This window comes from Dicentrarchus labrax, unplaced genomic scaffold (genome assembly GCF_905237075.1).
Source record: "Dicentrarchus labrax unplaced genomic scaffold, dlabrax2021, whole genome shotgun sequence".
NCBI lineage: Eukaryota > Metazoa > Chordata > Actinopteri > Moronidae > Dicentrarchus > Dicentrarchus labrax.
This window is the reverse complement of record NW_026136718.1, coordinates 3,712,683-3,738,539: the sequence shown is the minus strand read 5'-3', so window position 1 is coordinate 3,738,539 and position 25,857 is coordinate 3,712,683. Positions and strand designations below refer to the sequence as shown.

The following is a 25,857-nucleotide window of genomic DNA, read 5'->3' as shown; positions in this document are numbered from 1 at the left end:
TAATTTCCAACAATGGTTATTGGCAGGGATTTCAATGTCTCAATAATGTTGGCAATATTATAGAACAGCTATATAATAGCAATATACACATTTTCTACAGTCAAAAAATCCCATGAAATGACCAAAACCAACAATGTGTCTGTCTCTAAATGCTTTCTTTCTGATTTCCTGCCTGTGGCTCTCAGCACCAAGCCCATTGGTTCCTATGAAGACATAAATCTTAGCAGCAGGTGTAGTGTAGTTTTTGAACAGTGGAGACACCGACAAAATGTACCGATCAGTTCATTGCTGATTTTGGTCTTTTGATGTGATTTGTTGACAGTAAGAATAACAGAATATCACCAGACTTATCCTTCCTGGATTTGCTCTGTTTGTGTGTATTAAAGCTCCAGTGTGTAACATTCAGGAGGATCTATTGGCAGAAAGGGAATATAATACTCATAGGTAGGTTTTCATTGGTATATAATCACCTGAAATTAAGAATTGTTGTGTTTTCGTTACTTTTGAATGAGCTGTTTTTATCAGAGGGAGCGAGGCCGCCATGTTGAACCACCATGTTTCTACAGTAGCCCAGAACGGACAAACCAAACACTGACTCCACACGTTTGGAATGGGAGGATGAGGCACGGGTGTTATTGTGTGCAACTACACCAGACGCCACTAAATCCTACACACTGGACCTTTAAAATGTGAGGATTTGCTGCTTTTCTGTGCTTTATGTCGTAAAAAATCGGATATCTTTTGAGTTTTTTGGGGAAAAACAAGCAGTTTGAAGACGTCACCTCGGGAAGCTGTGACTTCTTACATTTTATGGATTTAATAATTAATCTAATTAAAGCATAGTATTTACTGTACTGTTTATAAAGTCTGTGCTGGGAGTTGCATTAAACTCTCAAGCTCTGCCTGATGAAAAAAAAAAAAGGTGCCATTAGGCAGTGGTTTTCAAAGTAAAACGACTGACATGTTTTTCATAAGCAACCTTATCAAGTGATGATATCTTCCTTGCTCTTCTTGTAAATTATTTCACGCCGGTGACAAATGTATTTGTGGGTTTTGTGACTGTTTTCCATGGAAGTGGAAACACACTCTAATCTACGAGTAGAAACCAGGAAGGCTTTCTCTCCGGTGCAGCGTGGAAAGCGTGGCCCGACCTCTTCCTCTCTCTCCTCCCCTCGTGATGTCATCGCACTGTTTGTGATAATGAAGTGTTTGATTAACCAGCCTCATCCTGCATCTGAACCACACTTCCTGTTCAGACATGAACCCGAAGAGCTCGCACAGTTATGAACAGAGGTCGTCACTCTTAACATTTAAGCCATTTATTGTTTTTTTAAGAACAGAAATGTGCTCATTCAAGGCGGAAAAAAAACAAGCTTGAAACGTTCAACTTCTTCTCAGATTTGATTTATGACACTTAAATGTAAAAAATACATCATAAAACTGAAATATTTGACACAAAATTGAGTTGAAAAAGCTTATCTAAAATCAGCTCCCTGAGATCCCTCACACATACGCAGCCAGGCACAAAACCTCATTCATAATTTATTACATGGGGGGGTGATAGTGTCTCCTAGCAACAAAACTATTTAGAAGAAGAGTTAAATGACTGAATCTATCACACTCTAGCTTAGCATAAAGACTGCTAAGCTAACAGCTAGCCTGGCTCCCTTTTAAAGATCACGTGTTATATGTCGTTGGTACACGCCGGGCTAACCAACAGGGTCTCCGGGAGGTTACTGGCTGTGGCAACAACAACAACAACAACATAAGCTGCTAAACTGTGACCTTTGGACAGAGCCAGGCTAGCTGTTTCCCCCTGTCTTCAGTCTTTGTGCTAAGCTAAGCTAACCGCCTGCTGGCTCTGGCTTCATATTTACAGTTTACACTTGAGCGCAGCATCGATCTGCTCATCTAACTCTTGGCAAGAAAGTGAATAAGCGTATTTCCCAAAATGTCAAACTATCCCCGTAAGGCACTAAAATTCACCGCACCGTTTTCTACAGTACAATCACCTAAGCTGTCAGTTTTCTTTGCATAGAAAAGAATCGTGGTGCCCTAAAAATACAGTAAGGAAAGAAAATAATACTGCAACTTTGGTTCCAACCATCCACTCCCTTCAGGGCCAACAGGAACTGTCACTAAATGTCCATTATGTATAATACTGTCCTCTTGTTTCAGAGTTTTCTGGCCTCTTGTGTTAAAGTTCATCTTTGCATCTTGAAGTTTTCAACAGTCACTTGAACCTCCTGAGATCACTCCTGCAGGCTGCTGCTGTGGTGATGTGTGATGGCCCTCTGGTAGTCCTCCGAGGTGTTTATGTGGTCCGGCACTCCCAGGTGATCGAAGCCGCGGTAGAAGTGGCTGCTCATCCCCTGGGCGTAGTACAGGAGCTGCTTGGCAAACATTGGCTCCACCTGAAACACGGGACGGTCAGACGGGTTAGGCTTCAAATTGTTTCCACTGAAGATAGTTTCTATGAGCTTAAATCAGAATCAAATGATCAAAAGTATTATTTGAAAGCCTAAAATGGAAGTTTTGAGAGTTTGAACTATGGTTTGAAAAGTGAGAAATAGGATTTGAAAGTCTAAAAATAACACCTGAAAGTCTGTAAGAGCTGCTTTGTTCTCATAGATTGCACTGTTTCATAACTTTAAATTCAGGTTTCAGGCTGCATGGAGCTTTGGTCACACGATAGCAGGTACCGGTTATCGCAGGCGAGATTCAACACACTTTTTCAGTGTTTAAGATCGGCTCTTTCAGCTCTAACGAACTGAGATAGTGCTAATGGAACAGCATGGATGGCAGTTCAGGCCTCTGAATAACTGTCCACATCTCAGATTGACTCATGGGGCTCTGCTGTTGAGCTTATTAACGGCTGTTTTGGAAAAACATCCAATCGATCTGAACTTTGATCAGGAATGGGGATGTTATATATAAAATAGCAGAAACTTTCCACAGAAGTGTGTTTGCTGTATGTTGATTTGCAGATATAATAACTCTTAAATCGGAATTGGTTGCGGCAACTTGTTTCTATTTTCATTAATTAATTATTAAGTCTTCCAATTCTAATCTTGATTACGTTGTACGTTTTTTAGGCTTTACAATTTAGCAAAAAAGTGAAAATTGCCCATCACAGTTTGAAGCCCAAAGATGATGACATCAAATTGTTCCAAAACCTAAAAATATTCAGTTTACTAACATGAGACAAAGAAAAGCGGAGAGGCCGGACTAAGGGAATGTTTGGTATTTTCACTTCTCAATTAATCAATTCATTCTTTAAACTCTAATCTGCCTGTTTCATTAACTGAGACAGGCATGGCCAATCGGTTGAACCTCCGCTCTTTGGGTTTGGGTGTTTCTTTTTATTCTGGGTTTCAGTGTCAGAAATCCCATCATCCAATTAACTTAGCTGAAGTGTTAAATTAGCCTGATAATCTGACTGCATTGCTCCTTGTTTTCGCTTTAAGTCACATAGGTGTGCGTTATGAAACTGAATTTAGTTAGTTATGAAACATTATGACTTGGAAGAAGTTCTAACAGACTTTCAAATGTTTGGTTTTAACTTTCAGGTCCTATTTTTCACTTTTCAAACCACACTGTAAACTTTCAAGGCTTAACCTTCAACCCAGTAAATATAATGTTTAAAGTACAGTGAGGAGATATAAGGAAGGGCTAATTAAACAGTGCTTTCTAGCATTACAGTATGGACAATCACCTGGGCAGTGAGGGTCCGTCTCTGTCTCTGCGGGTCCAGACACTCGTCTCCAAAGTGCAGCAGGATCTGTAAACGTGGCAGCGGCCGACCATGGAGCCCGTAACTCTGGATCTCTGATAGCCAGGGAGGAGACAAGACCAAGTAATTGTTAGCTTTGACATTGCAAATAAATGTGAACTTGTACAGATTCAAATGAATTCAGAAGAATTTCACTTGAAGTGGCATGACATTTGGGGTGTTTCGTATGGAAAGTCCTGGTCACACTATGTATGCAAATTCAATTAGCTGTCAGCCTTTTACACAGCTGGGTTAGCATGTGGGCGGGGATGATGTGACTGTGAAGAAGTCATGTGATTGTTACCTCATCATGAAATACTACTTAAAGAAGTTTGTCTGGCTCAAGTATTAGGTGATTTTGACTTTTTAGGGGGTTTATTTGTCTTAAGTTTTGTTCTGGTACTTTTCCTCAAAGACAGTTCAGACAGATGGACAGAACTCTACTTTCATTCAGCTCTGTGGCTAGATTTACAATAAGTCAGCTGCAGGACTTATAGTAAATTTAGCCACAGAGCTAAGCACCCCATTTTCTCAAAAACAGATAGACGGTAAAGTCTGAAAAACCCAGAAGGTTGATTAATAGCACTCTGAAGGTATTTCCAGAATCATAAACCATGTGGATGAAAAGATATTCAGTCTGCTGAACTATAAAAAGTGTTTTACCCCTTTCTCAAGCTGCAACTCTTGCTTGTGTTTAACTAAAACAGAGAGGTTTGGTTTTTCCAGCTATCGGCTACAGCTGCAACTTGAGCAAGGGGTTTAAAAAGGGTTGTTATTGTGCAATATGTGACGTACTTCTTCATCCAGATGGTTAGAAGAGTCTTTGAGTAGTGTAAGCGGTAAGTGTCATCAGATGCTCTGTGAGGGGAATGTATTGATGAAACATGAGAGGCACAAACTGGGGTTAGTTTAGCCTTAGCAAGAGCTCTGTGTTACAATGGCTTCTTGTTTAGTGCTGAAATAATGAGTGGAGTAATAACGGGGTGGGTGTTTTGGTAGATTTATTAACTTATTTAATCAGATAATTCCTTTTTTAGTTTTTAATTTATATTATTTAAAGTATCGTCTCATTTTGTGTCAGTACCGAAACTCAGATCAGCACTACTACTGAAACATTTTAAATGTGACCCAGCATAACTTCATTGACTTTTGTGCAAGCTTCAGTGCGATTTAAAAATTTGAATACATCGCACCACAGTGCACGATGCTTATGTGCTGGAGAGGAGTTGTGCAACACGCTTTAATTTTGTAGAAAACTTATATGAAAATCAATTGTTTTATCATTTATAGAACCAACATGCCAATCGTTTGCTGGTTCCAGCTAATTAAATGTGAATGGACTGTTGAATTGAAGATGCCGCCCTGGGCTTTAGGGCGCTGCGATGTAATCTTTCACTACTTGATAGACAATCAAAGGAAATCGTGGGATTAAGTGACTCTGAAATAAATGTTTAGTTGCAGCCATTTCCTGCTGTCTCACCTGTCAGGTAGTCCTGTGTGTGGAGGAGTTTACAGTTGACCTCTCTCTCCAGTTTGTTGAGCTTGTCTCCATACTGGGCCAGTCCTCCCTGCCAGTACACTCTGCTCTGACACAGCCTCCGAGCGTAGAGTCCGTCGGGGCCCATCCACAATAACACTCCCCTCTCCAAGGCGGATGGGGGACTCGGGGGACACTCTTCTGGCCTCCTGAGACTGTCCATAGGCAGTGGGATCACCTCAGGACCCCCAGGCTGCAGGTAGTGCTTCTCCTCTTGGGGGGAAGGAGTGATGTGGCACCCCTCCAGACTGGATGTGGTCACCTCCTTTATGATATTGTCCCGGAAATATACAGTCACGTGCAGGCGGTAGTCTGGTTGGAGGAGAAGAGAACACAGGTGGAGGTCACTGAACATGTTTCCTGACGCCTTTCTTAAACTTTTACAAATAATTGTATTGTCCTGCATCCTAAGGTTTGTAGTTCTCCAAGTACTACAGCAAACAAGTGTATACTATTAAGCCTGTATGCTTTCTATCATTGTTGTATGGCCTGACTCAGGTTAAACCCTTTGTTAGAATCAAAGGAAGGCGGGTCGTGACTCCACTATCCTGGGGGGAAAATATGGCTGGGAAGTAGCAGGGTCCTGTTTCGGACTAATAATTTACGTGGTATCGGATCGGTGCACAGACAGGCATACTCACCAATATCTGATACCACATTTTAGGCAGTATCTGGTATTGGTATCAGAACAACTCTACTTGAAATAGTAGGGTAAACACAGGTGCTACCAATGCTAATAATTAAGGTTCTGTTCCTTTCGGGTCAAACAGAGTCAAGGTGCTGCTGCTGTGCACGTTGGAACACAACCTTAATTTGCGTCATTGGTAACACCTTTATTTGTCCAACTATTTCATGTCAAAATGGCTGCTGCCAAAATATTCTCTTAGTGCTTTTGAAATTACAGCAGGAGAATCTGTGTTGCAAGATTTGGTAAACTGCAGTCAGTGTTTCGAATCGGATGCAAAAACAAAGTGCCATCTCTCCAAGTTTCATTAAAGCTGCATAATGTTTGACAGGTAGCGTACAGTGGGTGTATCGAAACGCCAGCTTGCAGGGTTGGTGTGAATGTTGATTCTGAATCATGCACTAATAAGAATTGAAAATATTCCCGATTGATTTATTTTGTTAACTTTAATTACAGCACGTTCTGAGTTTGGTCCATTGAGCTGGACCGAGAATGAGAATGAGCTGTCAATCAGAAGGTAGCCACGCCCTAAAGCATTTCTGCTTTGTCATCTATTTTACTCTAAATGGGAGCATAATTCACTAAATGAACATCATGCTGTATGGGAGAAGACTGAAACTAGAGATTGAGACCATAAACTCATCAGGAAACTGTTTACTGAGCTCATAAATCAAGTGAGATGTAGGGCCATTTTCCCATAAGACTCAGTTCTATCTGACTTTTTTGCAGCCCATTGAGCTGCCCCCTGCTGGCCATTAGAAAGAATGCAGGTTTAAGACATGTTAATGTTTATACATTATGTAAAGATGTATTCACAGTCTGGTTTTAATTTATGGCTTTATTTAAAAGTTTCTTGGTTAAAATCACATTCAAAGCTCAGTTGAGTCATGAGCGATGTCACCAGGACCAACAGTACCTCCCTCCCCACCTCCTCCCCCCCTTCCCTTTCTGATTCCACTGTGTACAGAAAAAAAAAGTGAAATGAAAGCGTTTGTTTACCTGAGAGCGCTTCCGCTGATCTGATGCTGGCGTCCAGTGGGAACGGCGTGGACTGGCTGTCAGCAGGACCGTACGAGTAAATTGAGGCTCTGAGCTGGTATCCTGCACACATGGGAGCAAACAGGAGCTCAACACAAAAAAAACCCATAAAAATCATTTATGTGTGCAAACTACCAAAGATGCTATGTGCTTGTATATGAATATTTAGTGCCATACCATTCTCCATGGACGGGCCCTGCCACTGCAGGCTGCGGGGGGGACAGGGACACTGACTGAAGGGCAGCTCAGACAGGGCAGTCGGCTCCGGGCAGAAATCTCTCCAGCCACATTCTGGTGTGGGCATGTACGAAGACATCTGCAGACAGAGACACAATCAATCAGCTCAACATGCAAAGTCAACAGAATCCAAACCTGAAGATTCAGATATGGTGATGCAACTTTTTGTGTGATGAACGTTTTATTTTTTAGGAGTGTCAATGGAGCTCCGCTGCAGGATAAACTGCTAATACATTTTACAACCTATTACATTTATTATTTTTGTTAGTAATAAATAAAGCTGGTAGTTAATATGACATATTTTTAGACTGACTATGTTAAAATGTGATTATTTTTAGGTCAAATAAAATATAAAAAGTAATAAAATAAAATAAAAACTATTATTTGTCCACCAGAATTATATTCCTGACTGTTTGTGGCTCTCAAACAACAACTTTGAAGCTAAAAGAAGCTACAATAAAAAAAAATATATGTAATTGAACAGTAAAATTAAAGTAATATTTTTGGCGACTAATAAAAGATTAAAAATAAATAACATACCCTCTAATAAATTACAAAACACTTGTTATTTACCTGGTTTTTATACGATTTGCAACACCTAAAATGTCACATCACATTAACTTGAACAACACAAACACCCTCCTGGTCCTGTGCACCTGAAGGCAGCATCACTCAGACTTAACTTTCATAAACCTGAAGGGTGCACTTGGCTTCTGCTGTGTCAGAGGTCAATCATGCATGGTACAGTATGCCTGCTCATTTCTGTTTCACATTCAACCTCTCCGGCAAACTCTCTGTCTCTCTTAACCCCCCCCCCAACTCATTTTCATGTGCATGAAAATCACCTGAGTCTGCAGGGCAGGATAGGAGGGGTGCACCTGATAGCTCATTGGACTCAGGGGACTGTCCTCCTGCCGGGGTCCTAAAATGCAAGACAAAGAACAGAAATATGAATAAACGAACTCTAAACACAGAAAAAGTCCACATCTCACAGCATGACCTTCACTGGTGGTGAATGAGGAGTCATCGACCTTTATCAATCAACCTGATGTGTGTTCAAAGAATTTCCAGCAGCTAAACTCAAACACCTACTTTGGTTAACTCCAAGGACTCTAATATGTGTGCTGCATTGTCTTTGAACTCATGCTGTGCTCATACATGAGGTGTGTGGTGTGGGACTGACTTTTCTTGGCGCCCTCGGGGATGATGCGGTAGACTTTGTACGGGTCTGAGATGTCCAACTGGCTCCTCTCCACAAGTTCCTCAAAGTCATTGCTCTTGTTGAGGGCGCAGCGGAGGCGAGTCTTCCAGGTCGGCGGGTCCGGTTTGTCGATCCCCTCCCGATACTTGCCTTTGAACAGCGCCCAGGCCTGCACACAGGTCACCGGTAAAAACGTTATTAATATAAAACCCTGACAGAAAGCTCAGCCTGGGAGGATGAGCTCTCCAAACTCCAGCATTGCACAGTCTGCAGAAGTGAGACTTTCGAGGTAGTAGGCGTTCTCTCGAGATAGGGAAAGTTTATTATATCATTTATTATTTATTATATGAGTTATAGAACTAAACTATTAGTCTATTAAGGAAACAAAAAAAAATTCCAAAGCCTCAAATGTGAAAATGTCCTGTTTTTGATCGTCTTATATCATATTAAACTTACAATATATATCATATTAAACAAATTAGATTTTGAAAGAAGTCCTCTTTGGCTCTGGAAACTTGTGTCGGACTTTTTTTTTTTTAACTATTTAAACCAAATATTAATCAAAGTAATCAGAAATACTTTAAATCGGCAGACTGATCAATAAAGAATCGTTACAGCCTTATTTCTATTGCACAAAAGTCAATACAAAGTTCCTTACATAATACATTATAGATCAAAACAAGACATCCAAACTCGAACTGATAAATAAGTGTTAATTCATTTATTAAATAGACTACTTTGTGAAACGCATCATAATGATGAAAAACAAATGTAATATTTCTCATATTTGTTCCCTTTATAGCTCTTTGAATCCTCTTTAAAAGCGTCTGAAACGATGTGTCTCAGTTTACTTGCTCACTTTTATTCTGAAAGTCACACGTTTCTCTCCGGCTGGACCGGCAAAGGAGGTACCGGAGGCACCGGAGGATGCGGGTGTTTTACCTTGAAAAGCGCGGCATCCTCATCCCGGTTGTAGTCCTGTTTCCCGGCGTGTTTCCACGGTATCCTGAAGATGGTCTTCTCGTCGTTCTCCCACACCAGACCGGGGTATTTACCGCAGTCCACCTGCTCGATGAGCCACTGGCGCAGCTTTCCGTTCCCGCTGCTCCCGGAGCCTCCGTAATCCAACTCTGCGTTCATCTCTGCCCAAACAGACGCATGCAACAACTCCACTGTAATGCAGTGCAATGTGCCGATAGGTGTTCTGAAAGTAGTGTAAATGTAGCAGAGAAGGGTGAGTCTATCAGTAAAACTCAATAAAAGGTTTTGCCTCCCCCCCTTTGGTCTCCCACGCAGACTATAACTTGGCCCTTAATGTGCGCCCTGGAAGAGTACCGAGCCGGTCTTACCTGTGAAACTCGAAACCCGTCAACTTTTGAAATCAATCAGTCTCCGAAAGCTCACATCCTTACGGCGGGCCCGCTTAAATCCTCCAGCCTATAGCGAACCGCGGGAGGGGCGGAGACACAGAGGGGATGCTGAGGAGGACGCACCTGCTTCTATGCGCACGCCCGCCCGCCCGCCTGACTCTCTGCCTCTCTCTCTCCTGTGAAGCTTATCAGAGCGCGCACAGCGGCCGATCTCCAGTAAGACACACACCGGGGGAAACCCTGCCGGCGTCAGTCACAAGTGTCACACACCCGCACGCGTGGAAAATGTTGGGACGGAGACAAAAACAATTCTTTGAAATGATAAAAGCTTTACGAAAAATAACTATAGAGTGGTCCAGCAGTGGCAGCGCTGCGCAAAAAACACACACACATCAGCGCAAGTTTGTTCCCAGTGGAAGATTTGAACAGCTGTAGAGACAGGAACAGCCTACCAGATAAGATTATTATAAACTGTGTGTCATATTTGTATAGAATGCCCCTTACAGAGAGACTAACGCAGTAAAACAGGCCGGAGACTGAGCACAGTGTCTACAGAGGAGCCTTACAATTATGGGATTATTAAAAGTTCAGTACAAAACTCACTTTAACGCTCTAAATCAGTCATTTACGACCTTTATGGCAGCGATGGAAGATCCTCATCCTGTCCTGCATTCAACACCTTAAATAAAGGTACAGATTGTAGTACTCAAAGTATTGTATCTGCAGTGTTGGAATAAAGTGCATTAACCTATAACTTGGATTGTTTTAATCTGTAGCATCATATTATCATAAAGAATTTGAATGTAAAATCTTAATCTGTAAAGTAATTAGTACATTTAGTTGCAGTGGAATACAAAGCACAATATTTCTCTCAGTGTAATGTTATTCTATTATTGGATTGGTGCAGTAAAGCTGTACTTTAATTGTTGGCGGAGGTGAAGCTCATCTTCTGTTGTAGTTTAACAACATCATTATGTCATATTTCATAAACTGAAACATGTTTTTTCTTCTTAAAATCTCCACCTGTAAAGTATTTCTGCCAGATAAATAGTAGTAAAAATAAAAAGTGGCATAAAATAGAAATACTTGAGTAAAGTACAGATACCTCACAATTGTACTTACTGTAAGGAGAGTACTTGAGTAAATGTACTTAGTTACTATGATTCTGCCACTCCTCTGTGGATTGTGACCCCTTAAAATAGATTACTTCAGATATCAGTCACCAGCTGCTGTGGTGGGATCTACCTTGAAGTACACGTTATTAAAAACTAAAACTACATGGAATAGTAGGGTAAACTTATTCAGGTTTTGTGCTTAAGAACAGTTTTAAGGTAGTTGTACTTTTATTAATAACTTTATTTCTGTAGCAGCTTTAATGCACTAACAACAATAACAATCACAAAAAGGTTAATATGAATAAACATCTTCAGTTTCAAGTTAAGAGATACTTCTTGTATTGTTACTTTTATGTAAGTGAAGGAACTAAACTTCATCCACTGACCAGTTGTGACAAATTGAACCAACGTTTTATTTCTTTTGTTTTATAAAAAATCTGAATTGTCTTAAATATCCAGTAATTGAAAAGAAACTCTATATATATTTACACATTTAGTGTAGCAGCATTATGTATTTTTTACTTTCCAGTCTTTTTCCCTGTTCTCAATCGATAAAGAAACAATCACCTGACAAATTAAATCTCACTTTAATGGGTATTTAATTAAATAAAATGCAAATTCACATGTGTAAAATAAATGTCGGTGTGAATCATTAACTCCACAAGCTGATGACATTAAAACAAAAATAATATAATTCAACAATAATACGTTCAATTAAGGAATAAAACAGTTATAAATGTATAAATACTGCCTCTGGCCCTGTGTTACTGGAAGATACAGCGTTTCTTCAGCTTCCACAGTGTCTACAGAAAGTAATACTCATATTTCAAGTAGAGGACACAGCATAACATAACTGACGGGGAGTGCACACAGCTAAATGTGTGTTCACACTGTGGACTGTATGTACATATTTCGTTGGTGTTGTGCTTGACTGCCCTTGCATGTTGTTTTGACAGTTAGAAGCAAGGACATGACATGACGAGGGGGACAGAGATGATGACATAAAAACCCCCTCCCATCACATGACTACTTCTGCAAACATGAGATTCAACATATCGCAACAATAAAACGAAAGCAGACCCCTGCTGTGGCTTTTTTATCTGCAGGATGGACGATAAAGACAGCTGGTCTGGTCTCGGTGGGTTAAATGGTCCGGGCAGAAGCTTGTTCAAGTTCAAGGAAAAACGAGACTGACTGGAAGACGTTCTTTCAGGTGCCACTGGTGCCCAGTGCAGGAGTGATGCTGGTCGTTATGGTCTTGCTGCTGTTGTTAGACTTCTGAGTTAAAAGGGTTTTCACCTCCTCATCGTCATTGAACGAGTTCTTCTTCCCGTATCGGTCCTTCCACCAGGCCCGATACTGGAGGGGGGAGAGCAGAGTGAGTGTAAAAATGAGTCAGATGAATAAATGACAGCTGAGACAGGATCAAGGACAGATGGAGGTTGTTTCCAACTGTGTGCTGCAGGAAGGACGTATTTTTCTAGGCAAACCCGGAAGTTAGCATCACCCCTGGTTCCTTGGACGAGAAGCCAATGGGATTTTGGATTATTGCAGAAAGATACTGAGAATATACTGATACGTGTTGTCTATGCGTTTGTGGCCAACCTACGTGGTATCGGACCAGTCAGCGTTCTTAGAGGAAGCACTGGCAGCTAAGGGGGTGGGCATGTAGAAGTTACCATGGATGCTGCTAGCATCAGTTATTTATTAGAGAGTATTTGTTCATTGAAAGAAGAGCAACGAATGGCACAAGAGATGTTTTCACTGGTCATGGTCAGGCACCTTCATATCCTAAAGAGCTCATAGTATCCTATTACCCCTCTAGAACACTACGTTCTCTGAATGCTGGGCTACTTGTGGTTCCTATAGTCTCTAAAAGTAGAACAGGAGCCAGAGCCTTCAGTTACCAAGCTCCTCTCCTGTGGAACCAGCTTCCAGTTGTGGTTCGGGAGGCAGACACCCTCTCCATATTTAAGAGTAGGCTTAAGATGTTCCTCCTCAGGTGAGTCCTGAAACATCCCTTAGTTATGCTGCTCTAGGTCTAGACTGCCATGGGACTTCCCATGATGCACTGAGCTCCTCTCTTCCTCTCCCTCTCTGTCTGCACACATTCATGTCCCATTAATGCATGTTACTAATTTCACTTCTTCCCTGGAGTCTTTGTGCTTTCTTGTCTCCAGTTGTGGTTCGGGAGGCAGACACCCTCTCCACATTTAAGAGTAGGCTTAAGACATTCCTCTTTGATAAAGCTTATAGTTAGGGCTGGATCAGGTGAGTCCTGAACCATCCCTTAGTTATGCTGCTCTAGGTCTAGACTGCCATGGGACTTCCCATGTTGCACTGAGCTCCTCTCTTCCTCTCTCTTTCTGCACTCATTCATGTTCCATTAATGCATGTTACTAACTTCACTTCTTCCCCGGAGTTCTTGTGCTTTCTCGTCTCGCAGGTTCTTATCGATCCTGGTGGAGCCTCCTGCCATGGTCCTGCTAGATTGCCATTGCCAATACTGTTGTTGCTGTGCACCTGTCTGTCTGTCTGTCTGTCTGTCTGTCTGTCTCTCTCTCTCTCTCTCTCTCTCTCTCTCTCTCTCTCTCACCCCAACTGGTCGAGGCAGACGTCCACCCACCTAGAGCCGAAGGATCTGTCCTAGGTTTCTGCCTTTTAACAGGCAGTTTTTCCTTGCCCTTGTCTCCAAGGTCTTGCTCATGGTGGTACTGTTGGGTCTCTGTAAATAATGCTTTAAAGAGTTCGTTCTAGACCTACTCTATTTGAAAAGTGTCCTGAGATAACGTTTGAATTGGCGGTATACAAATAAAATTAAATTAAATTAAAATAAAATTTTTTCCAGGGTTTTTTTTTTTTTTAAAAAGGAACAAAGAGGAACCCCCCCCCCCCCAAGATTTTTTATTGCTAATATTATTGTCATAATTATTATTATTCATTACTCAACCATTCATTTTCATTATTATCATTATTATCATTATTATTCATCGTTGTGGCTGTTCTCATCATCATTATTATTATCTAATTTCTACTATTATAGTTGTTGTTGTTATTGCTGTGCATCTCTTTCTCTCTCTACCCCACCACCCCTTCCCCCTTTACCCCCCACTCTCCTTCTCTCTCTCTCAAACCCCAACCGGCTGAGGCAGACGGACAGTTTTTCCTTGCCGCTGTCACCAAGGTCTTGCTCATGGTGGGAAGTGGTGGATCTCTGTAAAGAATTTTATAAGGAGTACGCTCTAGACCTGCTCTATTTAAGAAGTGTCCCGAAATAACTTTTGTTATACAAATAAAGTTGAATTTAATTGAATTGTGCATAGACACACAGTTTGAATCCCATGTACGAATGGCGGACTCCGCCAGTAGCAATGAAAACGAATATATACAAAAGTAATTAAAGAAATGTATAATGTTATAATACAATCTTGATGAGCATAACAACGTGATATCAGTGTCACTCACTTCTGTCAGTTCTGTGTTTTCAAACTCCTCCAGCTGCCTGAGGAAGCCCAGGTTCGGCCCCGCACACGGCCGAGCTGCCCTCACCGCCGCCAGGGACTCCACCCAGCCGCGACCGGTCACTGTCATGATGTAAGCCACCACCAGAGTCACACTGCGGGACACTCCTGCAACACTGAGAGCACAGAGCCCCACAGCATGATGCTAGCTGTAATCACCACATAATTTAGATTCTCTTGTTTAGTGTACAAAGAAGTGAAACCCCTTTTTTCCTAAAGCTGTGGTTTAATGCTTGATTTTTCATGTTTGATATTTGAAAAGATGAAAGGTGATGAAATCTGCAATGAAAGCATTAAACAAAATGTTGTCCTGTTTGGTGACAGTGATGTGGTTGAAAATGAAAACTGGCTTAATGAAATATGAGGATTTCCAGTCAGTTGAGCAAAATATTCATCATTATAAACAAATGTCAACAAAACTTGAATTTTTATGCTGCTTCCTTTCCACATGCAAATGACACCAGTTTCATAGCACCACTCCGATGCACAGGATATTATGACCAGACTTAATATCGATTTTTAAATTTGAAGTACTGTGCAGTAAATGATTAAGTGCAGTCAAAACAACAAGACATAAGAGATATACATTGTTTTAAAAAATAAGAACATAAATCCCTTTAACTCAAGTAAGTCCTGTTTGATTAATCAAATGTAAGATGCAATACATTCAATAAAGAACAAATGAAGCAGTAATCATTTTATTTTCACTCACCAGTGGACGAGGCAGCCCTCTCCTTTCAGTCGGGACTCGTGGATAAACATGATGCTGTCTCTGAAGTACTGAGTCCTGGTAACATGATCACATTAACCACACTGAATTAAAATGGACTTAAACAGCTAGGTAACACAGACTTGACACTTGCCACAGATATGAGATGGTAGAAATATCAGATCTAATATTGAAGAACAAACACAGTGGACCTCGTATATACATACTGTATGCATTATAGGTACTCACAGGTTCTGCTTAGAGTGGTCAGCAGCAGATATACACAGGTACGTCATGCCCTAGAGGGGGGGGGGGGGGGGGGGGTAGATTAGACTCAAACAACACTCTTCTGCAGATAAATCTGTTGAATTAATGAACAGTCAGTAAGTGCAACAAGAGTTTTCATCCTGTCAGGTCATCTGTTTGAACACTGGCTCTAACACACTTCCTGTTTCTCGGTGGATGGGGCGGCCCCTGGAACCTTGCCCCTCTGACCGGGGGTCATGACATAACGATGTTCGCCTGTGTGTGTTTTTTGTACTGTGCACCTGGCAGCTGATGGTACACGCAGTGGACAGAAACTACCGTGTCCCGTTATGACTGCACTGCTGCAAAAACCCCTGAGCCCTCTGGGACGCGTCGAGCTCTGGAAGCGCTCCAGACAGGTTGCTTCACACACAGCAACCACAAACAATGTGTGCACACACACACACACACACAAACACACACACAGACACATTTAATCACTAACATACTGTACATTCATCAAAGGAGCATGTCAGCGGAAAAAATACTATTTTAAAGACATCTCATGCAAACAAATACTGAGAAGTCCTCTTGTATCTTTGCACCATCGCTCCTAAAACTCATCATGACCATGACTCAGTGATTTGTAAAACCAAACAGACAGAAAGCATGAACACACTCCCAAACATTCTGCATGCAAATCGTTGATCAGTGCAGATCTTAATTTTCTTTACTTGCAAGAAGGCAGTTTTGAGGCTCTGATTTACTTACTTAAAAACTGACCTCGACATTTTCTTTCACAGTATGTTGAGTGCAGATATTAATTGTCTTTACTTTTGAGGCTCAGATTTACTTTCTTAAAAGTGACCTTGTCATTTTTTTTTTGCAGTATGTTAATAAGAGCCACACAGTGTACAGTAAATGGCACATCCGATGAGACTTGGTGGTTGCAAATTCTACCTCTCTCAGGTCCCATCGTCCTGTGTTCCAAGAAATCAATCAGTTTGACTGTTAGGTATGCAAATAAACCATCCCATCTGGCCATTTGGCCTACTGGTAAAACAGACCTGAGTCATCATTATGCCACAGAACTCAAAAAGCTGTGTCATCCATTTATAAATGTGAGAACAATCTCACAATCAATCAATCAAGTCATTAATGAGGTGCTGAATGAAGGGCCGCACAGTTCAGGGAGTCAAGACACAATTTCAAGCCCAAAACCTTTAAAAAAGTTTTGGTGGTTGACCAGTTTGGGTAGTGATACTGTATTATACAAGTTGCTGTTTCTCTTCAGTGTTCTATGAAACATACATGGACGGAGAAAGTGTACAGAAATCTCTGAGCACTTTTCATGCTCGCTTTCAACAAGAAAAGATGAAAGTTGTGAAAGCGGACACTGAAAAGATCAACAAGTCGAACGGACTCTGAGACGCAATATTTCTCTCAAATTAAATTAAATTCAATCCAAATTCAAATTCAAATTCAAAAGGATTATTCATTATTATTCTGATACGATAAGGTCTCTAATAAGAGATTTTGCAGTTGTGCAGCAGGTATATTCTTACTGTACATCTGTCACCAAATGTAAATCAACAGGAGCAAATTTCTACTTTCAACCGTCCAGGTTCTCACAGTAGAATCACCTCTTTCTCTCCTTCCCACACTCACTTGCTCACGTACACACAAGAAAAACACCTCTCCCGCTCTTTCATACACAAATTGACATGTCTAAATGCAGCCATGAAAAGCCAGAAACCTTTTTTTTCTTTTTTAAATGTAGTTCCACTTTCAAGACTTTATGGGCTTCAAGCTGTGGAGCTAAAAGCATCTTCCAGTGTAATCCATCTGCATCACAGCTGCATCGCGGACTTAAAACAACAGACAAATTCACATTCACTGGGATCTCACACAATATCGAAGCCTCACAGTCACTCCGAAGACTGCTTACTTGGTAAACCCTGGTGAATTCCAGGTCTCGACTGGTGCAAGACATAAGGACTTTCCGTGCAAAATTGAAAATAAGAACATCTGACTTTCACACCAATTGAAGTGGTCTATTTCGAAAGCCTTTGGTAAAAATCTTTATGACTTTTAAGTAAAGAATATTACTTTACACCTTTTCTTCTTATTTACCATTTACCAAAAGAGGTACAATGATGTCATGTAGTAATGAAATTGTTTAAGGTGATACCTTGGAGGATAACAAGGGTAAAGGCAGTAAAGCTACTGAGCTGAAACGATTAGTCAATTAGTCAATCAATAGAAATTAAACAATTTTGATAAATTATCAAAATCAGTCAGTTTTCAAGGAGAAAATTCCAAAGAATTTGCTGGTTTTGGCTTAAATGTCTGAAGTAACCTTGGCTTTTTTGGGCTATTGTGGACACTTTTTACTATTATTTGATATTTGTCAGACTAAAGAACTCAATTAATTAATCAAATAATGAAAAATAATGAAAGTATTTGTTAGTTGGAGCCCTAAGGTAAATATTAAGCCAGAAAAAGACACTTCAACATTAATTGCTTTCAGAATGAGTAAGCAGAAAGGACACAGGTGGGGGACAACAGTGGTGAGTTCAGGGGAAGTTGTGTACTTTATGGGCAGATCAATGTTGAGGTAGTAAGGTCTCACAGGCCAATGTAAGACACACAGAAGACAGCTCACCTCCAGGATGGGTGCAGCTGTGTCATGGATGGACAAGATGTGGGTGATGTTGTGCTTTGCCAACAGTTCTCCGTCTCTCGCATCTGTGGACCGCAAAAGAAAGTACGAAAATCTCAAATATTCTTCCCCTCCAATCACAAACCACCCCATGAAGAGTCCGACCTAAATAAAGCATTTTCTACCCAACAACAACCCCCCTCTTCTTATCTTCCAAGCAAATGTGGCCTTATGGCTTAAAAGTGTTGCTCTTGTTTTGAACTGAAAGAAAAACCGGAAAACCAGTGTTTCTAAAACAGTCCAGCAGCTTGGGCCAAAAGCAAGAAACAGTAATTGTTCTAATCAAATTTTGTTCTTTAAAAGGAAGCCAAATGTTTTCTACCTTGGACAGATGTGTCTTCAGCACTTTTTTCTCATGCTTTGCAAGTTTGCAGGATGCTGATGCCCCAAAAGACAAACATGAATCTGTGCCCTCCTGCCAGCCAAATCAGTTAAAATAACACCAATTTTAGAGTTTGTATAAACTACAGAAAGACTGCTTACAATATAAATTGGAAAATAAAGATATATATATATATATATATATATATGAGTACTTGATATAAATCCTTAAGATGCTTGCAGAGGAAACACAATCTGATTATGTAACTTGCACTGTGGCTAAGCCAGTGCTCTGAAGGTCATTCAATGAAACAAATACCCAAGTGTGTCTGTCATTCACATCGAATAAATATTTTTAATTGGGTGTCAAGGTTCTTAAAGCTGGTAACAGAGAGTCTTTCTGCTCAACACAGACCAGTGACACTGCCCCAGGGACGGATCTAGAGAAATATTCATGGGGTGGCAAGAGGGTGGTATGGAGACTTTAAGGTGTAGGAGAAATATATGCTGATTTAATTGCAAACAATCACATCAACATTTGAAATTAAGATGTTTTAACTATTTAACTTTAATTGTTTTAATTCCAAATCTTCAGATATTTTCCCGAATACATCTCTTTTTTCATTGATCTTAAGCCTAAAATATGTCAGATCATTAAATGATTCATTTTGTAAATTATTTTTAAAATGAATCTAAATTAATGTGTTAAATTTGACACCAAACTAGGGTGGCATGGGATGTTTTTGAAGGGTGGCAGCACTCCCATGCCACCCCTTTAGATCCACCCCTGCACTGTCCTACAAAGTCAAAGTCAAAGTCAAAACACACTCACTACATATTTGGTCTGTTTTACCCAATAAATTGATTTTGCCGTAGATCATTTCTGTGAATCTAAGAGCAACTACAAGAAGAAGATAAAATCACACAGCCAACAATCAGATAAAGCAAGAGAGCTACAACAACCTAACGCTACGCTCCTGTTAAAGCTAATGTAACTCAGCAGAGCTATCTCAGCCTTTAACGCAATGTTGTGTTGAAAGGCTAACGTTAAATCACACATTTAAATTTGTGTAATATACTGTATTTTATTAGTTTACAAGCTAGTTCAAATGTAAAATAAAGTTGAGATAACACATTTTGTCTGTAGATACATTTTCCACGTCATTCCCTGAAGACTCTCTGGGTCTTTCTTGGCATTCAGTAGCTTCTATGAAAGTGAGTTTTAAAAGATAGAAGATATACTTAAATTTATGGCGCAAAAAGTATCAAATTAAGGCATTGCTCTGCCAGCCAGCCTGAAAGAAGACTCTTCTTTAACCAACTTCTCTGCTCCTGAAGTGACTGTTCTGCCTTATACAGCAGTCTCAGAGTTTGACTCTTCCTCATACTTGCACTTCCTGTTGTAGGAAGACAAAAGGTTTGAGAGGAGGTTAAACTCGTCTTGTAATATTTGCCAAGCAAAACGGATAAAAGCAGATCAAAGGTGATTAAAATGAAAGGCGTCAGATTTCCTGCTTGACAGTGATTCCCTGAACATGTCATGATTACAAAAAGTGACCGATATTGTGCGACATTTTTCTGTGTGGTCACCATGTCATTAAAAAAAAAAAAAGCAATCTAATGATTGCTTTTTCTGCTTTATGGAAAGATGTGCAATTGAGTTCACAGTGGGGACACCCCCACACAGCGGGGCATCCCCTCCCACACCAGCACTCACGCGGCCTTCCTCCAGCTGCTGAGAGTTACCAACCAACCCCCGCACATCCACACACACAGAGGCCAAAAAACTTAGTGTAATAGTGTTTTTTTTTTTTTCTTCAAAATACACGACTTAAATCATTCTGCTGCACACTGCGACCTCTCCACTCTATAGAAACTGAGCTCAGTGTAGCATCTCACCACATGAGGAACTGAAACACCCTCAACATAAATTATCCTGAAAATAAATCCATTCTTCACGCAATGAAAAGAGGCAGCACGTCTTACCTTTGATATTTCCTAGATAAAGATCAGGCAGGACCTGAAATAAAGTTAGAAATGTAGTCAAAAGAAGTAAATGTACATGTTCGCACAGTCCTTTAAGTATAGAGATTTGATACTGTACCTTGTTTATTCCATTACCCATGTCCGCCAAGAATTCTCAAGAAAAGCACCTCAGCTTCAGGACACAATTTCAATTTTTTTCACCAGTTTTTTAAAGCTGCTCGAGCTGTGTGTCATCTAGTGCTCCAGAGGTGTTTCGCTCTGGCCAAGCCCTCTCCACAGGAGTACAATCAGTCACGAGCTGTCGCTGCGTCCCATCGTTCTCAAACCACCCCTGACGACTCTTTTTGTGTGCCCCAGGATATCATAAAGCCTTTGACGTGTCCGCAGCTCACGTCCCGACTGCTGCGTGTCTGAGGATATGCTGCTTGGGATGATGTAATGTGACCTTAACAGTGGAACACCCTGCTTGGATATTTATATTTAGACTAGGAGTGGGTCATGGGACTGTGGATAGGCACATACCAACCAGACAAAGATGGTTGAGGGCCAGAGGGCAGAGGAGAACAGATCCAACAGTGCGGCACGCCTGGCTATCACTATCTGCTGAGGTGTTATACCGTACAAGGAGCACCTCTGAATGGGGCTCAAAATACACTTGCAATACATCTCAATGTAGTCTCAAAGCATTGGGGTACAATATAAAGGTTGTCTGATTAAAATCTTACAACAATATTTTAGTATGAGCGACTGACAGCTTCCATTATTTCACACGGAAGAAATGTCTGTATTTTTCATTTTTGTCTGTGCTCTTCATGCTGGTTTGTGGGCGGGAAGAGGTTGGAAAAAGGGTCCCACACTTCTGTGCACCAATCAAGAGTCAGCAATATTTGAAATTCAATTTTCAGACATCAAAATGAGATGACGAGTTGTGGGGATGTTTGCTTATGGCGCCAGGCCATTAGTCGATCAAATCAGATTAAACGGGGGGCGCAGGGTAGCTCACCTGGAGCAGGAGCCGGGGTACGATTTGGTCCTCTGCTGCATGTTGACGCCCGTCTCTCAATCTCTTGTTTGATATTATCACTATCTGCTTCCTCAGGCTTGTGTGGGCATAGGTTGATCAGATTTGCTCAAGAACTGTCCTATCAAGGCATAAAAACCCATAAAGAATCTGATCAACCTACACCCACAGAAGCCTGATGAAGCTGATAGATCAAACAATGTGAGATTGATTTCTTTTACAGAGAAACAGGAGAATTAACTTGTGCATGGACTAGAATTCAGTCACTGTTTTTCCAGTAAACTCTTAAATACATTCGCTTTGAGGTGTCTGTAATATGTTGATTTATTAAAGTTTGTAAATGAATTTAAGTGAAAACTTAAACTGTCCAGCTGGTGGGCTGTCATTAGGATTCATCCCCTGGTCACTCTGAATATCTCACATCTAAATCTTATCCCAGACAAAAAACATAACCCAATACTATATTTAAAATAAGAAAAACTAAAATAAAACATTTTGAAACAATAAAAACTAACAGAAACGAGCAATCATGGCAATCAACCTGATAGTTGTCACAGTGTTTCTCTCTAAAACAAAAATGTCATCCTGCCGGGGGAAAAAAAAGGAAAAGTCAGGGGATCATCAAAGTCAGTAGGATTCATCCTCTGGGCACCATGAATGTCTGTATCAAATTTCACAGCGATCTATCCAACTGTTGCCGATTTATTTCATTCTGGACGGAAGCTGTGGAACAACCAGCCTACATATCGAGAATATGATCAAATATTATAATCAGTTCAATGTTATATAAAACAGTGGAAAACCGCAAATTACTTCCTAATTTTATAAGAACTGCTCACAGAACAAAAAATCCCCCCCCCATTTATTTTAAATTATGCGTCGACTCTCAGTGGACATTCACTTGAATCGACTTCAGTCACTGCGTTTCCAGTAAATCCCGCTTCATCTTCAGCACCTCGCTCTGGGGCCATCGAGGTATTTTTAGCCACCAGCTTTGTCGACTTGTTCTTGTGTTCCTGTGTGTGGTTCAATGTGTGGCATGGCTCAGACGCTCTGACAAGCAGAGGAGAGTGGAGGCGTTTACAAAAAGCTGCCTGCCTGCCTACCTCAGGGAACTAGGTCTGCTAACAGCTCATCGCAAGAGGCGGGTCGAACCCATTGATAAACAGCTCTTTCTGAATACATAGGTATAAAAAAAAAAAAAAAAACACCTTTGTTGGCGCATCACTGGTTTTGTAGGTGTGAGGATGTGTGTGTGTGTGGGAGGTGGGGGTGGGGGCTGTGTTGCATAGACAATAAAGGATGTGAGATGTTGATGATTAAATTGGTGTTAAAAAGAGAAAGAGGAGACATTACTCAGGAGTTACTTTCAAGTCTGATGACAGTTTACACTCAGCAGATAACCAATAGGTGCTGCAGAACCCTTACAGACAGTTACTGGGAGGCTGCAGCTACCAGTCGCTTTCATTGTTGATTAATCTGACTATTGTTTTCTTGATTTATTGATTGCTATGAAATTTATTTCCAGAGGATGAGTCCCAAATGTGAAATGTCTCAACAGTTATTTGTTAGATTGACATAAAGTTTGGTAGCCACACTTATCCAGTGAAATAAATCAGCATGTACAAGAGTGAGAAGCACAAATTGTTACAGACATTGATGATCCTCAGAAGATGAATCCTCCCAACTTTCTTAATCCTCTGACTTTTTCTTTTCTTTCTTCTTTTCGCCACCATGAGGTTGACATTTGTGGTTTTTAGTGAAACATCTCAGCAACTATTTGAGAATCGTAAAATGTGGTTCACATCCTCATCAGGATTCTTTTTTTTATATAACAGAATCTCAAAACTAGTAACTTTCCCATCAGCTAATCAACAAATGTTATCATGATAACACGCTACACTAACATGGTGTAACTATACCTGTTGAATATAATTTTTTTTTTTTTTGATCAAAATCCCAAATAATTTGATTGGAGATTTATCAGGTTGTTTATAATAATAATAATAATGATTATTAATAATAACTTTATTTATATAGAACCCTTTTGAAACATGAAATGCAGCTCAAAGTGCTTTACAGTGTGACATTAAAACACAATAGGTAGAATATATACATCTTAAAGATAGATAATAAAATAGTTTCTTTAAAAATTAAATAAAAATGAAACTCAAAATAAAAACTACAGTACATTAACTAAAAGCCTGCCTGAATAAGTCAATGGTCTGAAGGGAGTTGGACTGACTCCATAATATCACTATGTAGAACAGTGGTTCTCACACTGAGGGTCGAGCCCCCCTGGTGGGGCACAGAGCCACTGCAGGGCTGGAGGGGCATGGATGACCAAAGGGAAACAACAAGCTGAATGTGATTTATGTTGCGAAGATTTTAAAAAAAGTTTGTTGATGCTGTCAACCTTTATGTCACTAAAACTTATTTATTACTTATTAATGATTGATATGGGGTAGTGGGGCTTCTGCAGGGGGGCATCACAGAAAAAAACCACTGATTTAGGAGAACATACTATTCATTGTTTGTCTATTAACATTATATGTATTAATGCATAGCCTATTTAAAGTAAAACTCTTATTTTACAGGTCCTATAATTTCATATAAATGAAGTTTCCTGTAAAAGGACACGTGCTATATTCACAATAATATGTAGAATGGAGAAAGTGTTTATTTCCAATAAATCATTTTCAGTCGTTTTCTAGTGAAACCACAATCTTCTATTCAGAAATAATCTCACTGCAGGAAAACAAACAACTGAAAATATATATAGTTTCCATTACAAACTGAATAACGAATGAACACTGAGTTGTGTTTATATGGAACTTTTTACCTTTAGGGAAACTCCTCCTGAAACAAACAACTGCCTCAAAATATTTATGACATTGTCTCTATTTCCGCTGTTCCAAATGAGGTCTCTCAAGGAAATTTCCTCGGAAATGAAGACACCTGTAATATAATGTCTTACTTAAAACATACAATATGTGTGTTTAATATAATAAGCTTTACGTGAATGCTGCCTTTCGGTTCTTTTTGGTACTTTCGCTTTATAATTTCTGCCAATAAAGGCGATGTGGAAAGTGCCAAAGTGAGCGCAGCTTCCTGGAGACGCGCAGTGCGGGACTGCAGAGGACTGTTGGGTCTCTGACCACCTGAAGACCCGCAGGACAGAGCTGCTCCGTGGGCTGTGGAGGCTGCAGGAATGGCGTTGCTTTCACTCGGAGGACGTTTGTTTAAACGTGGAGCCGACATCCGGAGCGCACTCACCGCGTCTCAGCCGTTCTGGTAACTGTTTGCGCTGCGCTCACTAACTGCGACATTTGCATGTTTTTTTTATGCACATTGGGCTGAAATGTGGACTTTGGCCGCAGTTTGGAAACAGGAAAGGGCCTGCTCTGCTTTTAGTAACACGTTGTCTCTGGAAGCTTGTTTGATTGACATCCACTAGATGGCGCAGTGTGTCCGGACAGTGCTCCACCGCAGAGTTACTGTAATTCAGGGTTTCTCATTATTCGTTAGATTCAGGTTAGTGAGTTTCCAGAGTGGGTTTGCTCGTTTCTGTTAGTTTTTAGTGTTTTAAAATGCTTTATTTTAGTTTAGTACTTATTAGTGTTATTGTTAAATATGTTTTTAATTGTCTGGGATAAGATGTAAGAAGGTCAGAATATGGATTACATGACTCTCAGTCATGTAGACATCCCAGTCTAAAGAAAAAAGACATTTCCTGTATATTTTTTTATTTTATTTTACTTGTAAGTACACTATATCGTTTCAATTAGCTTTTTTATTTTTATTTTAGTTAACTTTTATTATTATTAATATTATTATTTGTTTTATCCCCTTTTTCTCTTTATACATTTTAATCATTTTCTATTTATTAGCTACTCTGTTTATTTTGTGTATTTATTTATTCATACATCTTAATCTGTTTTATGACTTTGTTTTATTTGGTATTTCCTTTTCTTTCTCTCAGTCTTCTATCTTTTTCTAATTCTGCCTCCAGTGTTTCCTCACTGCAACGTGATGAGATACAAGTACAAATGTTTTTTCTCACCTAGTTTTAGTTTTAGTTAACTATAATAACCTTGCAACACAGTGGAGGTCCAGCTGTATCACTGTAAATTTTACAGTGCTATTTATTATCATTATCATTATCATTATTACTGACAAGCACTGTGGCTGCTATTAGTATCACTATTATCAGCTACTCTGCAAACTACCAATTACTTCACACGGGAAGAAGTTGAACTACAGCAAAGCTGCCTGGGGGAGAAATCTAATTTGGTTGACTAAAAAAAATACAGATCAAAGAACAAAATACAAAGAAAAGTCACATGTCAGCAGAAAATGCCACTCAGTTAAGTTTA

At 40.2% G+C, this 25,857-nt stretch overlaps 3 protein-coding genes across 5 annotated transcripts in view; 1 reads left to right on the top strand and 2 right to left on the bottom strand.

The window, feature by feature from the left end:
• Positions 1 to 1,303: 1,303 nt before the first annotated feature.
• Positions 1,304 to 9,977, bottom strand: irf4l (interferon regulatory factor 4 like). 3 transcript variants are annotated; one of them, XM_051377880.1, is made up of 9 exons: positions 9,820 to 9,977; positions 9,413 to 9,612; positions 8,453 to 8,639; positions 8,115 to 8,191; positions 7,210 to 7,348; positions 6,994 to 7,095; positions 5,253 to 5,621; positions 3,716 to 3,828; positions 1,304 to 2,414 (listed from the first exon to the last, which is right to left on the bottom strand). In XM_051377880.1, exons 2-9 carry the CDS (start codon positions 9,608 to 9,610, stop codon positions 2,253 to 2,255), a joined length of 1,347 nt encoding a protein of 448 aa, XP_051233840.1. In that variant the 5' UTR covers positions 9,611 to 9,612; positions 9,820 to 9,977; the 3' UTR covers positions 1,304 to 2,252. The 3 variants fall into 3 exon arrangements, with proteins under 3 accessions (XP_051233840.1, XP_051233838.1, XP_051233839.1); XM_051377878.1 differs by having other exon boundaries at positions 9,413 to 9,674; positions 9,820 to 9,974; XM_051377879.1 differs by lacking the exon at positions 9,820 to 9,977 and having other exon boundaries at positions 9,413 to 9,796.
• A 1,548-nt stretch (positions 9,978 to 11,525) lies between these two features.
• Positions 11,526 to 20,876, bottom strand: LOC127350862 (dual specificity protein phosphatase 22-B-like). The gene is made up of 7 exons (XM_051377886.1): positions 20,579 to 20,876; positions 20,461 to 20,494; positions 18,097 to 18,179; positions 15,435 to 15,484; positions 15,189 to 15,263; positions 14,421 to 14,592; positions 11,526 to 12,314 (listed from the first exon to the last, which is right to left on the bottom strand). Exons 1-7 carry the CDS (start codon positions 20,597 to 20,599, stop codon positions 12,165 to 12,167), a joined length of 585 nt encoding a protein of 194 aa, XP_051233846.1. The 5' UTR covers positions 20,600 to 20,876; the 3' UTR covers positions 11,526 to 12,164.
• A 3,585-nt stretch (positions 20,877 to 24,461) lies between these two features.
• The window catches only part of bphl (biphenyl hydrolase like), a 3,777-nt gene continuing 2,381 nt past the window's right edge, over positions 24,462 to 25,857 (top strand). The window contains exon 1 of the mRNA XM_051377885.1: positions 24,462 to 24,775. Coding sequence (XP_051233845.1) covers positions 24,693 to 24,775 — 83 coding nt within the window. The 5' untranslated portion in view covers positions 24,462 to 24,692. The remainder of the gene's footprint in view (positions 24,776 to 25,857) is intronic.

What these genes read in the sequence shown, in the direction of transcription:
- irf4l (XM_051377880.1), bottom strand. Translation starts at nt 9,610, where the DNA reads ATGAACGCAGAGTTGGATTACGGAGGCTCCGGGAGCAGCGGGAACGGA. An exon ending in ATCAGCGGAAGCGCTCTCAG is followed by an intron (nt 5,622 to 6,993) that starts GTAAACAAACGC and finishes TCCTCCAACCAG; the next exon opens with ACTACCGCCTGCACGTGACT. An exon ending in CACACAGGACTACCTGACAG is followed by an intron (nt 3,829 to 5,252) that starts GTGAGACAGCAG and finishes CCTGGCTATCAG; the next exon opens with AGATCCAGAGTTACGGGCTC.
- LOC127350862 (XM_051377886.1), bottom strand. Translation starts at nt 20,599, where the DNA reads ATGGGTAATGGAATAAACAAG. An exon ending in GACCACTCTAAGCAGAACCT is followed by an intron (nt 15,264 to 15,434) that starts GTGAGTACCTAT and finishes TCATGTTACCAG; the next exon opens with GACTCAGTACTTCAGAGACA. An exon ending in AAAACACAGAACTGACAGAA is followed by an intron (nt 12,315 to 14,420) that starts GTGAGTGACACT and finishes TCCCCCCTCCAG; the next exon opens with TATCGGGCCTGGTGGAAGGA.